We start from the raw sequence: 14787 nt of genomic DNA on the forward strand, positions 1-14787 counted from the left end.
AACAGCAACCACTATCTCCGATAGGTCGCGGAAATCCACGGTGACTGCCGATATGATAAAATTTTTTTATAACGATAACTTTTATCTGATTCATCAATTTTTCCAATTTTATGTTAAATAATAATTAAAAATTAAATTGATTTATCGAAATACATAAATGGTTGTTCTTATAAAAGTATAGAGACAGCGAGAAGGAGCACAATTTATATAAAAATTTGGAGAAGTATGGAAATTACATCTATGATTATTTCGAGCTGATGGTACGAAATAAGAAGCGTTATGGGGAAATAAAAGAATATACGTATACATGAAATAAAAGGAATATGATAGTTGATTTCTGTTCAAATATTTTCAATTATCATTAAAAAGAAATAAAATTGTATTTATTAAACATTAAACATGCAAATATTACAATAATTCGGACAATCCAAATAGATTTCCTTTTTGCAATATATTATTTTATAATGGAATTTAATTATTTACTTTCCACTTATAAACATTTTGTTCAATACTGTTTAGTGCCTATGAGAAATTCTGTTATCAACATGAATCTCATATAGACGTTAGCAAAAATCTGAAATCAATCATTGAAAATATATTACTTGGAGGTAACATTATGATTTAGAACAGTATTAATAATTTACTGTAATTATACGTACTGATTATTCTTTCTCGCCTTCAAGTTGATAATGGTAGCGACGTAAAGCAGCTAAGCGTAATCTTTCAGTCTCCAGAGCCTGCTCTAATTCCAGTACATGTACTTGTGCTTCCATTTCTAATCGTTTGGCTTGATGTAAAGTTAGTCCAGAAATGTCTAAGTCATCTGTAAAATATTAATAATTATTAATTTCTTATTACACGTGGAAAATATTAAAACAAGTCCCAAAAAGCGACGTTACCATTTTCTTCAACAAGTTGGCTACAATTTTTAGCAGTTGCAACAACACTTCCTGTTGCTTGCGTTACATCCCTTGATGCTTCAGAAAGTGCAGCTAGGTTAGAGCTATTTCTATTGGCTTTTACTCTACTTGCAACTACCAATTGCGCTGTAGACGCTGCTATTCCCTGGGATGCAACCACTAGTTGTTCAAATTTACCATTGCCGGCAACAACCTTATCTGCAGCTTCTCTATAAACATTAAAAAATTTTGTAAACAAGCAAACATTACAATAAACTGTTTGTACTTACAGCAGAAGATTAGCACCCATTGCTACTGCTTTAGCTGCAGATATAAGTCCTTCGGACCATTGATGATTACGTTTATAAAATTCTGTTGCAGAGGCAGTGCCCTAAAATTCAAAATAGATGTTTACACATATGTATGACAAAAGTTGGAATCCCATCCTCATCGATATACATATTGTACCATATCAAATTAAATATTATATACATTTACCTTCCCTTGTTCCACAATTTCTGCTTGCAATAGTCGTGATTTTTTAACTAGCATTCTTATACATTTCATTAACTCTGTACAAGAATCTAGAATTTTTCCATTCACTTCTAATTTTAATCCCGAATCTGCTGCACGAGATTTCTCTATCATATCCTGATTTAACATTATAAAATATTTCATATAGAAATAGTACATTAATTATGACATAATAGAATGTAAAAGATAATTACTTGTATTCTATTTGCAGCTTCTTCTATTGCTTTATCCATACTTAATAATTCCATTTCTACTAAATTCCCAATAACTTCAACAGTGCCTTGTCCATTAGACAATGTAGCAGCAAGATCGCACACTTTCTTAAATTGCTGTTTTACTTCGTTGATTTGACCCACAGTCACGGGTGATTTTTCTCTTATGTGATTAAACATAGTCAATGACTGTAATCCTAACTGTTTACACTCGTCAGTCAATTCTATGATAGAATAAAAAATCAGTATATGGTTTTTAATCTCCTATTAATCTTTTCAATTTGTAACTTACTGTCGCCCAATGCAATATTAGATGTAGTATTGGACGTAGATTTGGCGTGAATAATATAAAGCCCCAAAATATATGCAACATGTATTGCACTTTTAATGAGTACTTTTCCATTCGTTGTATCACATACGTAACCGGTATACGCTGCATCTAAAGTATCTAACGATTTTAGAATAGGATCTTCTAATTTTTCAAGATATTGAGAAGTGCAAGTTAAATCCGACATTGCTGGATTATCAATAGCACTTAATGAGTATTGCATAATGTCTTCCGCTTCAGAAATACAATTTACTGAAATAAAAGTTTATAATTCCAAATAGATGAACGCAAATAATTTCTCACTCTCAAATGAATGAAACACTTACGCAATAATTCATGCAACATGGTATGTGTATACGTATTCATTTCATTACGGCATCGTTCGGCTTCAACTTCCAACTTTTCGATCTTTAGGTCTAATTCTTCTTTCTGTGCTAATAGATCATGTAGATCCCCTTCTAAAGCCGTTTTTTCAGAAGTTATAAAATCATTTTTGGCAATCAAAGCCTAAAATATTACATCTTTACCGGAACGAAATAAAAACAAACGTAAACGTAAACTGAAGAAAAGAAAGAGAAATATTAACCAAGTTTTCAGTTTTCGCGTCATTTAGTTGTTGTTTTACATCGTCCAAATCATGCTGAGCTTCAACAGCTTTTCGTGCTTCTTGCTCTGTTATTGCTTGGCCTTGTATTAATTCTTCAAGACGACGTTCTGCTTCAAACGTTCGTCGTTCAGCTTGTTGTTGCGACATTTTTAACATTCCTAACTGTTTATCCACTTCAGCTTTCTATTGCATAGAAACATACCCAAATTCAACATCTAATATTTTTTATCCCTTTTTTTTAATATTTAAAAGAATCCTACCTTCCTAATTAAATTGATATGTTCGTCTCTGAACTTTGAATATGCATCTTTCAATTTTTGAAATTTCTCTTGTAAGACTTTGTACTTTTCTAGAAAGAGAACAAAGATTGTATTATGAATGTTTTTCACAATATTTTATATAATGCAAGTGAAAACAGTTCTAACCTTCGCTTTCATGAACTTTCACCATCATATCTGCTTTCTGCTTGACAAAGTCTTGATTAACTTGCTTTTCCTGCTCAATTTCATTACCCTAAAGAAATATGCGTATTAAAATATCATGTTTACAATAAGTATGCTGACAAATAATCAAGATATCCATACTTTAAGGATCAAATCAGATTCCAACTGAGTAACACGAATTTGAAGATCCCCCACGATACGCTGATGATCAGTCAATACACGATGTAATTCTTGTCTTTGTCGATTAATTTCCTGTTGCAAATGATCGATGAGACTTTCTCTAAAACAACAAACGATTGCCTCGTGTAACTTTCAAATTTCATATAGATTTCAAATGCAACTAACTTTTAAACTTACCTTTCTGCTATTGCATCGGGTGAAATCGAACCATTTCGCGTGGAATCTAGTTGATCACCTGGTAACGAACTTGTATCGGAAGTATCGATGAGATCAACTACGGTGTCAGAGTCCAAAGATTCTTCTGGTGGTAATACTACTATCGGTGTAACATAAGCTCGAAACTCAGATTGTATTAAAAAGTTTGGTGGATTCTAGAACAAATATACCGCATTACAAATGTAATTTATATTACAAATAATATTATAAATATTAAAAATATTATATGTAGATATAGTATTATATAAAAATTACATTAAAAATAATATTACAAGATAATAGTTCAAGATTACCTCAGGTAACGCAGGTATCGTTATAAGATGCTTAAAATACTGTCTTTGTTTAACAGTATTGTAAAATTTCTTTAGTTCTTGAAATTGTTTAGAAAATCTATCGCGATGGCCGGCTAAAGTATCCGCAGGCAGAGCACCATGAAGTTTAAATAATATTTTTACACAATAATCGTAAAGCTGCGATGCGTCTAAAACGCAGGGGATTAGTGGAGCCAGCCGACACTGTCCACTTACAGTCATCGAGTTGGAGGGTGTGTTCTTCAAAGAAGTGGTAACTGAAACGTTTCATTTGTATAAATTAATATCAACACAAATCTGTAATATCATCGACATAACGAAATTTTGAGGCAGATTTTGATCGAGAAGTTACAAAAGCGATACACTCAGCTTCCATAATACACGAGACGATAGGATAAATGTATCTGGTACGATCGGCTTAATTGTACCTATTTGCTCGTTCAAATACCACAAAGTATCGGGTTCTGTTTTTACAATTTGTATCTATTCGACGTTGGATCTATTCGGAAATACGAATCTCCTTTGGTAGCTAGATTTTTCGTCGGTAATTCACGAAATAAAAAGATATTACCGTTATGTAAATTGTTCTGTTCATCCGTCAATGACGCCTCCGTTCATTTATTCAGCATGCAGATCTCGATTTAACCGGTCTGCCTTGGTTCAGTTCGATCTGGATAATCGAGATTCCAGTAGATTAATTACGTCAACGTAGCGAAACCTAAGTTGATACCGCGTTGCTTTCATTTTACAAGCACAATCGACACTTTCACGCCAAAACTACTCTAGTATAATCGGCCAAAATGATTCATCTAAGAAGGAAGAGAATGCATCGGAGGTTGAGGTACTCGTGCAAAGCGTTTGTTAGCAGAAAGTATGAGAAAGATGATCTGTTTCTCATCGATCGAAAGGAAGCCAGAGACTCGAACAATACAAAAAGCATCGTGATAGACGAGAATCTAATTTGTACCTACCTGCACGTTGTAAATTCAAAATGTCATCCATGTAATCGAACATTTCGACCGACATTTGGAAACTAAGCAGAAAAGATTAGAAGAGATTATAAAAGATCATAAAACGTGGGTAAAAGGCTGAAAATACAAATACAGTAAAATTCCAATTATCTGAACTCATTGGAGGATAAACAGATAATATTGATAGGAGTTTACCAATTTCCTTTGTTATTTATTACTGTTTCTCGGTCATATAATACGTAGGATCAAATAATTATACGAACTATACGATTAGATAATTGAGAGATTAACAAACATGATACTTGCCAAATTTTCACCTTGCTAACTTCTGTTTTAACAAATGGAATTCAAATAACTGGAGTTCTACTGTGAACTGATTAAGTTAAAAGCTTACTAGACATTAATATCGTTCTCCCCTATAGATTCAAGTTCCTCCGGTGTTACTTGAAGATTTCCGGGTATGCGTGGGTTTCGTTTGTGAAAATCTAACTTGGTAATCAGCAATCTTATGTACAATTGAATTAATGGGCCATATCCTTCCCGCAAGTGTTGCCATAATTTCCCGAGGTCTTCCAATCTTTTGCGATACCGTTGGGAATCCGGAATCACTTTCTCGTGACCCTCTCGTAGTATCTTGTGCAACACATGACAAAATTTCCAAGCGACGATCTGATTCTCTTGCAGTGGCTGCCGTAACATATACGTCCAAAATATCGCTCCACCCTTCTCTTGATGTGTACCTATAATCGCGCCTATATTTCTGTAAGGAACATAACATACTTTGAAACACAATTTTGCTAATTGCAACACCTAATACACGCTGTTAATATTTTGCTCGTTGCTTAACGTATTAAAAATGCGATTTTACGAAGAAAGATATAGGATTACCTATTTGCTACAATTAAGAAACATTAATTTGTATCATCTATCAATTTGTTAATGTACATTTATATCTTTTCAGATAATTACTCAAACAGTAAATTCATCCTTTAAATTCTACTATAGACTCGCGAAAATTATTCAATTTTTTGCTAGAATGAAAGCTTCATTTGGAACTGGAACAGAAAGTTGCACGAGACCTTCATTGAAGAAATTAAGATACTAACTGATCGATTGAATCCTTATTGTCATCTTTATATTTGACAGTTGATTTTTATGTAAATATAATGCACTAAAAATTTACATGAATCTTTAATACATAAAGTATTTTTAAATTCGAAGTTCGAAGTTGGTATAAGATAATTCGGAAAACATTTATAGGTGCAGAGGGTCAATGGTCTTCTCATTTTTGAAGAATCTTTTGTTAAAAAGGATACTTCGCACATGTTTCTCTTTTACGGGTGTTTCTGTAGGGTTTACAGCTTTCCCTATAGAGATACTCTAAAAGTTAGAAATCATTTATTACAGTTTGTTTATGACATACTGTCTTGAGTTTCGTTAAACACTAAAATCATAGTAGTCATAATTAGTTATACATAAATAGTTATAATTAAAGTGATATGATCAGAATAAATATTTATATATGAAGGTTACAGGGGAAAAGGGGGAACAACTTATTCAGTTTAAAGATATACGCTTATACAGAAATAAATGACAAATAAAGTCAATGTCTAATGTCTAAAATATATACATATATGTTTAATCAGATAATCGATGCTTTTTACATAAATATGTTTCAAGAAAACCCTGTAGCTATATTTAATACAAAGACAATTTTGGTAATATGCGATTGTTTGATAAAGTATTAGAGTTCAAAATTAAATTTTTAAAAATTAAAAAAGAAATATGACTTAACATATTTTTCCTCTGTGATCTTCATATATAATCATGTTTTCATTTCGATAAAAGTCAGCATTAATCTTCCATCCTTATAATAATTGTAAAAGCAAAAAATCTAAAATAGTTCCAATGTTAAAGACATTCATAGCATTTAAAAAGACGAAACAGGATCTTTTCATGAGATTCATTTACCAGCTGGTGGAGTTGTTTATCGGTGAGCGGAACGACACCCGTCATGATAATAGCGTACAACAGCTGCGATAGAAATTAAAGCACGTGTAAACAGGAATCCTAATGGTCAGTCCGTATGAAAAGTCATCGTTTCACCAATTCGCCAGTCGTGTCGAAATGCGTTAAACAAGCACGCTCAACAACGTTACGTTGCTCCACATCGTCTGAAAAAAATATAAAAATTGCGATACTTTTTACGAAGAGTAATGATGTATCACAAGATTAACTTTACAAAATTCTTATTTTTTTTATTATTCTAATTATCTCTCTGCCGTTAAAAGATTTCTTAAATTTAAGGAAAATATGATTTTTGATTCATAGAACGTTAAATGTCCTTCTTTCGGTTCAAACTAAAGCGAAAGATTGAAACGTCAAAAGGTCGAGAATTGCAGCAGAGTTAAACTATTGCACAATGATTATCACGGTTAAATATAGTCTTATAATTTTATAAATATATTTACATTTAAAACACTTTTTAAAAAAGAGATAAATGAAATTTATATGTCACTAAAGGTTCACTATTATCCATTACTTTAGAAATGTCAGCAATGAAAGGTTCAAAGCCCTCGTAATTTGTGTCATCAGTTAAAGTTAAAACTGAAACATATTATATCAATACGTTATCATTATCAGATACATGATTGAAGCTAACTTCGATGCTGATAAAACGCTGTAACAGACATTAGAAGAATGACACAATTAAGAAACGTAAATTTTTCAGGAAATTCGTTTAAAATAGACCGTTTGAAGTGGAAAATTATTAATTACCATTTGACAATAACAAAATCTTCTTCTTTTAGAGTTTAGTTAATAGACTTTGAGTTTTAAGTTAAATTTTCAATAAAATATTGTTTATATGTGTTGTTTACCAGTGTCAAACGGATTAAAACAACTTTTGAATTGTGACATTTTTCTTATTAAGTAACATAATTTACATATATGAGTTCTGCATTCAAAGAATGAAGAGTTTTGATTCACTTTTAAACTGTATTAAATTTTCTTTTATTTCTAACTTAAAACAATAATGGGGCTATGGACACTTATATAAATTCATATTTTTATGAACATAAGTGAAACAACTAGAACCAAGACAAAAATTTGTTTCGTCTACTGAGTATTATAATAAGTTTGGATATCTTATATATTTTTGCATATTATATGCATCCCATGTATTTTTCGCTTCTCTAAGTTTGCCATAAATGCATAGAAACTCACAAACTAATAATGATACGAACTATTGAAAAAAGAAGCAGAACTGTAAAATACTGCAAAATATGCTACAATAGAATTTTCTTTGAATTCTTGACTATTCTAACTTTTGCTACGAAAATCGTTCAATATTCATAAAATACGTATTCGAAGTGTCCAATCTCGGAAGTCTAAATGATGGGTCTTTTATGTTCATTAACCCTCCGACTGGTGTCACCGCAGCGGTACGGTTAACGATGCCTTGTGCCAGAAAAAGTGCCGCTATACGGTTACGTTCATTCAGAAAGTACTGCACTGGTTGCACTTGTGTATTTAGATGAGCCAAGCGAGATGTATGTATGTATGTATGTATGTATGTAGTTCATTATAGCATAAGTCAAAGACCCTGTGTATCGCAACAGCAAAACAAAGATAATAACTGAAATAAACGCAACATAGACAATACTCAATTCTGACATGCAATTATGATTCAATTATAAATTGTAGCTAACATAAATATAAACAAGAAATTGCTAAAGTATTGTTTAAAAATATACATTGATAGAAAAGTAACATTCGTGTTTTGAGAAGATAATGATAATATGAATGATTACTTCATGTAATGGGATAAAATATCAATTATTGTGTGTATAACTATAAAGTTTGTACTAAACAAAGATGTTTGTAAATAGAGCGACGAGGTAAATAATATTGAATTCCAATTTGTGTCAGTATTGTAACTATTTGTATTGGTATGCGATAATTGGTGCGAACATTTCCTTCGGTCGCATATATTTATTTTTTCGGAAAATATGACATGTTTTGATTAACTTGATGTTTTTTGATCCTCTGCTAAAAAAATGATATGTAAATTATGGTCGCAACTGAACTCATTCAATTTAAATACAGGGCCTTGACCATGGAAGCATCATATTCCTATTGTTCTATTAATTTTCTACGTAAGTGTCAAGTGTCACAATTATTATATATATGTACACATATTTTCTTTCGAAATTTTGTATAAATAATAATAATATATGTTAATATAAACAAATAAAAATAATTAGTAACTTTTACAATTCCTGTATAAAGTATGAATATATTATCTTAAAAAATCAAGTAATACAATAATATATGTTGTAATGTGCTTATGCATAATTCGTACAATTTTGCAATATGTATCCTTTTTAAATTTGTTTACACGCATGTCGTATGATGGCATAAATATCTATAAATACTATCATAATTTAAGTATGTGTACCTAAATAAAATGATATTCAAGTAAAAATTACTCCAATTTTGTTCACCGGTAAAAGAAACGGTGCATATGATAGAATGTGTATCTGTATATACGTGAAAGAACATCAGAGAGGCGGTTTCCTGTTCGCTGATGTCAGATTTTTCTTAGAACGATGTATACAATATCACGTTATCAATATTAATGTCAAAAATGGCGGATATAAATGTTCCTCGTGAATACAAATTTTCGAAATTTGAGAACTGTACACAGAAATAGTACTGTCAATGACTTAAGCCTTCAAATACGTACAATATCATAATAAACACATTTCCTAACCTATAAAAGGCATTGAAACGATATACAAATTGGAACGAGGTCAAGGACCGCATTTTCATCGTATACGTCTAGTTTTAATAGTTTGAAACATCTGTACACTTTAAAAAGAAAATATCGCTTTTAGTATAGTTTTACTGATTTAGCAAAAATATAACCTTACGTTCATTTTAAAAGGCATCGATACATTTAAATAGTTATTTCGCAAATATATCATGCAGTTAAAAATTGAAACTCGCATTACGTACCTAAAACTAATCCAGCAGTCTATGCCATTAAATCTAGATCTCCGCTTTGTTAGAAAACACAATTATATGTCAAACTCATTACACCTTCAATACACGAATTGTTTCAAAAGATTACGTAGCATAGATCCGGCTATCATAAACGGGAACTTCATTAATGCGCACTAGCACTTCTTTTAAAATATTAACGCGTCTGGCTTTGAAAAGTGCGGCAAACGTCAAATCAATTTATCTAACTGATTTCTTTTAATTGAAGACCGTATTAGAAATGCATCGATACGTAGTAGTACGGATTCACCGATACGATATCAGATACGATGGATAAATGTTAAAGATAACAATGAGAAAGTTAAATAATAGCCAGATAGCGTTATTATTATATAAATCGAAATTCGTATTAAATACGAAATAAATACGTGCTCCCCTTCGCGAGTATGATGGAATACAGTGAATCGCTTGGAATATAGCAATAGATGTAGCGTGCATTCAGTGTCAAACCGCTATTTCGAGCGCTCTTCCAATGGCGTAGCTGACTTGTGAAACCTGCTGGCGCGTAAACTCGCTTTTAAAGTAACATCTACTTTTACGTTTTTCGTTCACATTTCAACGAATCGTTCAATGTTACCGCTTTTATCATCTCATCCTCTTTTTTCTTTCACTAGTATCATTATCACCTCGTTATTTGTGCATTATTTATCTCTTTCCGGTATAACGCTTATATATAGTCTTCCCTGTTTTAAGTTCTTTCAAAATACATATAGCCATAATACATTCACCAAAATTTATTTTGAATAACATTAAAATCTCTAGTCAATAAAAAATGTAATGTTTAATACAATTATCTATTTCTTTCATTTTTGTTATTGAATATAATACAATTTTAAAAATACCACTATGCATTAATTATTTGATCAACCATTTATTGTTGCTTTTCATACACTTAAATTTTTATATGATTTTAATATCTTTTTATTATAATTGTATATTTATTTTATCATTTTTTTAAGTTAATATAATACGTAAAAACTGACATAAAATAGTTTAGAAATTATGTTAAATTATTAAATGAGGTCATACTTTGCTTTTGAAATAATTCTAATCTTAATTGTCGTCATTTAATTAAAACAAAAAAAAAAACGCGATTGAAATGGATTTAATTAACATACATTAATAAAGTAAGGGATCTTCACAAATGATTTGCCAGGTCTTCTATCGCTACAACGAATATTAATATCATAATTTATAATAGATTCGATTTGAAACATGTAGTGCTGTAAAGAGTACAAATGAAATCGTTGAACATGTATTCAGAATAAAATAAGATATATATATGATATGCTCACGTATATTTCAATAAAAAAAGTAAATTAAATTTATTATAAATAGACAATATCATGCATTTCCTATGTTTAATAATATCATTTGATAAATAATTGTGATTCTTCAAGCTGATATACATATTTTAATTTTAAGGATACAACAGTACAATATTTTAAACGGGTGTAAAAATTGAATACTTATTGTGGTAATAAGTTTCGATTATTACATCCATTTGACATTAGATTACATACATCTATTTTTAGTATATTTTAAAACATCATAGAATATTTCGAAAAAAGTATGTTGCATATTGCAGTAGGTACAAAAACCATTTATAATAAATAAATTCCTTTTTCTTTATAGAATATTATCTGGATTAACATTCTCTACCTAAAATTTTTCTAAATATTTAAGATATTAAAGTATATTAAACTTATAATCAAAACAAAAGTGCATGTATACTATGTTTATTTTTACATTTAATTGGACAAAATACAGGTAGCATTAGTATTTCTCTATTTTCTTGATTGGTATTACTACTAATGGTTATAAGTACAGAATTTATCTTTATTGGACATATTTACTTAAATATAAAAATTATAAAAATGTCTTACTTTATATGTTGTAATTAGAATACTATATTTCCAAGACATACCAAAAATAACAATACCAATCATAATTAATAAAATAATATGATTTTTGGTTAGATAGGCCTCACAATAAAATTGATTTATATGTTTTTATATATTCGTCATTTCATACATTGATACATACATATACATGGTGTCGCGTTAGGTAGTCAAGTGTAAATCATATTTTTGACAAATCACTTTGATTTATATATGTATATCAATTATGATTCATTATTAAATTAAATCAAATTCTAAGATCAGTGCACAATACATACAATATACAATGTGAACAAATACAAAACGTTAAATGGAAGTGCCTATCCTCTCCCGCTTTATCAATATCCAATAGTAATTAATTTCTTTCTCGGTTTTTTCGTATATTACAATTAAAATTAAGTAATTTTAAATGTAAATGAATAAAAATCTAATGTAGCACTGCATTAATAAAATAACGTTAACTTCTTTCTAGTACATTAAAAATAAAATTATCTGTATATGTATATGAAAAGCATCTAATATTTTATGGATGTAATTTAAGAACTAATATTACTATACTGCTACAAAGGAATTAAGTACAGAAAGCATGTAATGAACATATTTGAAACTAATAAATTTACATCAGCCAGAATCTGTAAATTAAAAGTTTATTAGGTTTCATGATGTAAGCAATATATAACATTTTCCCTTATAATATTCCTATTTAGTACGTATGTATATGTTATCATTTTTAAATAATAAATACACCAATAGAGTCACTTGTTACCTCATGATGCGACGCGCGCAAAAAAATATACAATGTAATTGGTTGAGAATAAAATGTGGAGCAGGAGTAAAAAGATCAATTTAAATTGGAGAAGGATTAAGCGGTGGACAGGCAACCCCCAGCCCCTAGCAGCACCCACCACCTTGCGTGTTTCCTTGACCACCAGTACCTGCTAATCCACTAGGACTTGTCGGTGAATGTTGTGGTCCAATCTTGATACCATTTGCCTAAGTACATTTAAATTTTGTTTATTAAATGATAATGTCAAAAATACAATATTGTAATAAAGTTTTTGTTATTCTAACTCTCTGATTTTACCTCATTATTTATGTCAAATACACCTTCCTGAATTTTTTCATAAATTACTTTTGCTGTATTGATAAATGCATCCTCTACATTGATTGCTGTCTTTGCACTGGTTTCCATAAAAACAAGTCCATGTTCTCTTGCAAAAGCTTCACCTTCTTCTCTCCTCACTTCTCTTCTATTATCCAGATCACTCTTATTACCAATTAACATGATCACCATATTAGAATTTGAATGTTGTCTTGCATCCTCTAACCAAGTGGTCAAATGATTAAATGTTTCTCTACGTGTAATATCATATACTAATAAAGCTCCTGCAGCTCCACGATAATATGATCGTGTAATAGAACGAAATGCTTCTTGACCTGCCTATAAGTTCAATTTAATTGTATAAGCAATTATTATTCCTTAAAATTCACTATTGTAAGCATTTGTGAAATTCAATGCAAAAAAACTAAATAATTACAGTATCCCAAATTTGAAGTTTGATTGGCTTTCCATCAATTGTAATCATACGGGCTCCAAACTCAACACCTATTGTTAAATCATGAACAGGCTGGAATCTCTTATCCGTAAACTGAAGAAGTAGACAAGATTTTCCAACCCCTGTTTGAAAATAAGATGTCCTTACATTAAACAATTAATGCAGATTGGAGATATTTCCATAAAATTAAAAATCAATGAATCCAACCAAAAAATTAAAAACCAAAACCTATAATATTAAAATATATTTATTTATTTATCTTATTCACATTACAAAGCAAAAAGTTCAAAGATATATTACATTTATATAATAAACAATATATATGAAAGTAAACAAGCCAATTACAATATTATAAAATATTTATAGCAGATTCATAATTACAACATCTAATATCATTTCCTAATAATACTACGTATATACATATATAGTACAAAAAATTTAATATGAAATCTGTTCTGAACATAAATAACAGAATTGGACACCTTTTAAGTTGACGAAATTATTATAAAAAAGAAGCTATGTACAGATGTTACATTGAAAGAAATATTTAATTCGTAACGTTAAATGTCGTTGTGAAGTACGCGCATTAGAATTCCTAGAACTGTTGTAAGGTTTACGAATCAAAAATATTATCGTCGAAAGAAACGAAAACAATGAGTCCTGTCACGGTCGACATAGTGTAGGATGTAGAAATCATTCAAAATTTGTTTTAGTAGACGCATCAGATAATTACCTGTATCTCCAATAATGATGTACTTGAAAAGGTATGCGTACGACATTTTTCGAAATCACGTAGCAAACAAAGATATCTACACGAAATGCGGATATATTAGAAAACAGAACTTCACTTTTTTTGCTGTCTTATCTCTTCTGCTTTAGCATGACGTCACTGAATCAGTTCGGCAATTCTCGGGATTTTTCGTATTATTCGTAATAAGCTCGGGTTTCCGATATCGCGCTGCCGTCGCTTCAGTCATTGACGTATCTTAGAAGCGTTGGCCGTGTTCCAAAATCACGACACTTGATACCTTGCTGACCATAGATATATTAAGATATATATTATATGATTATAATATTGTACAATGTAATCGTTAATCTGATATAATTCACATTCCATATGAATTCGTATCACACTATCACGCCTATTTTTTTGTATATTATACTCCACCATTCTTCGTATTCTCTTAACTACGCATATTATCAGAAAGGAAATTCCTCATCATCATAATATCTCTGATATTATTAACAGATGTAATCAAATTTTATAAATGATTCCTTTTTATAACATTTCTTTTACTAATAGAAAGAAAAATAACAATGTACACGAACAAATCGAGAATAGATCTGGAATCTAAGTATAGTAATTTTATAAAAGAATAATTTATATCGAGAATGATAAATAATTAAACATTTTTAAGTATATTATTATATATTAACTGTTTGTTCCAACGAATAGAAATATTTACAAGGGAAAATAGAATAAGAAATAAATAACAAAGAACTTTGTTAGACTTCGAATGATGTTATCGGTGAACAAAGCTGTTAGCCAATGAAATCTTTGTCCG

General features: G+C 30.1%; 2 protein-coding genes across 3 annotated transcripts; both read right to left on the minus strand.

The window, feature by feature from the left end:
• Positions 1-361: 361 nt before the first annotated feature.
• LOC100741097 (huntingtin-interacting protein 1) lies at positions 362-10250 on the minus strand. Of its 2 annotated transcripts, XM_012383338.3 has the most exons (19): positions 9721-10250; positions 6673-6875; positions 6018-6081; positions 5096-5453; positions 4702-4763; positions 3713-3987; positions 3381-3574; positions 3165-3303; positions 3006-3093; positions 2841-2929; positions 2560-2763; positions 2300-2480; positions 1938-2225; positions 1628-1869; positions 1398-1550; positions 1190-1290; positions 900-1129; positions 660-823; positions 362-574 (listed from the first exon to the last, which is right to left on the minus strand). In XM_012383338.3, exons 2-18 carry the CDS (start codon positions 6715-6717, stop codon positions 663-665), a joined length of 2874 nt encoding a protein of 957 aa, XP_012238761.1. In that variant the 5' UTR covers positions 6718-6875; positions 9721-10250; the 3' UTR covers positions 362-574; positions 660-662. The 2 variants fall into 2 exon arrangements, with proteins under 2 accessions (XP_012238761.1, XP_024222088.1); XM_024366320.2 differs by lacking the exons at positions 4702-4763; positions 5096-5453; positions 6018-6081; positions 6673-6875; positions 9721-10250 and adding an exon at positions 4302-4396.
• Positions 10251-11762: 1512 nt separating this feature from the next.
• LOC100741217 (ras-related protein Rab-2) lies at positions 11763-14130 on the minus strand. The gene is made up of 4 exons (XM_003487944.4): positions 13956-14130; positions 13205-13344; positions 12751-13107; positions 11763-12659 (listed from the first exon to the last, which is right to left on the minus strand). Exons 1-4 carry the CDS (start codon positions 13999-14001, stop codon positions 12558-12560), a joined length of 645 nt encoding a protein of 214 aa, XP_003487992.1. The 5' UTR covers positions 14002-14130; the 3' UTR covers positions 11763-12557.
• Positions 14131-14787: the final 657 nt, after the last annotated feature.

The sequence above is a fragment of the Bombus impatiens genome, unplaced genomic scaffold, assembly GCF_000188095.3.
Source record: "Bombus impatiens unplaced genomic scaffold, BIMP_2.2 scf_0216, whole genome shotgun sequence".
Classification (NCBI taxonomy): Eukaryota; Metazoa; Arthropoda; class Insecta; order Hymenoptera; family Apidae; genus Bombus; species Bombus impatiens.

Coding starts and splice junctions, on each gene's coding strand:
- LOC100741097 (XM_012383338.3), bottom strand. CDS start 6,717: ATGACGGGTGTCGTTCCGCTCACCGATAAACAACTCCACCAGCTG. Junction 2,481..2,559: donor ACGCGAAAACTGAAAACTTG/GTTAATATTTCT, acceptor GTAATATTTTAG/GCTTTGATTGCCAAAAATGA. Junction 1,551..1,627: donor AAGCTGCAAATAGAATACAA/GTAATTATCTTT, acceptor ATGTTAAATCAG/GATATGATAGAGAAATCTCG.
- LOC100741217 (XM_003487944.4), bottom strand. CDS start 14,001: ATGTCGTACGCATACCTTTTCAAGTACATCATTATTGGAGATACAG. Junction 13,345..13,955: donor CATCATTATTGGAGATACAG/GTAATTATCTGA, acceptor ATTTTCAAACAG/GGGTTGGAAAATCTTGTCTA. Junction 13,108..13,204: donor AACTTCAAATTTGGGATACT/GTAATTATTTAG, acceptor TTGAACTTATAG/GCAGGTCAAGAAGCATTTCG.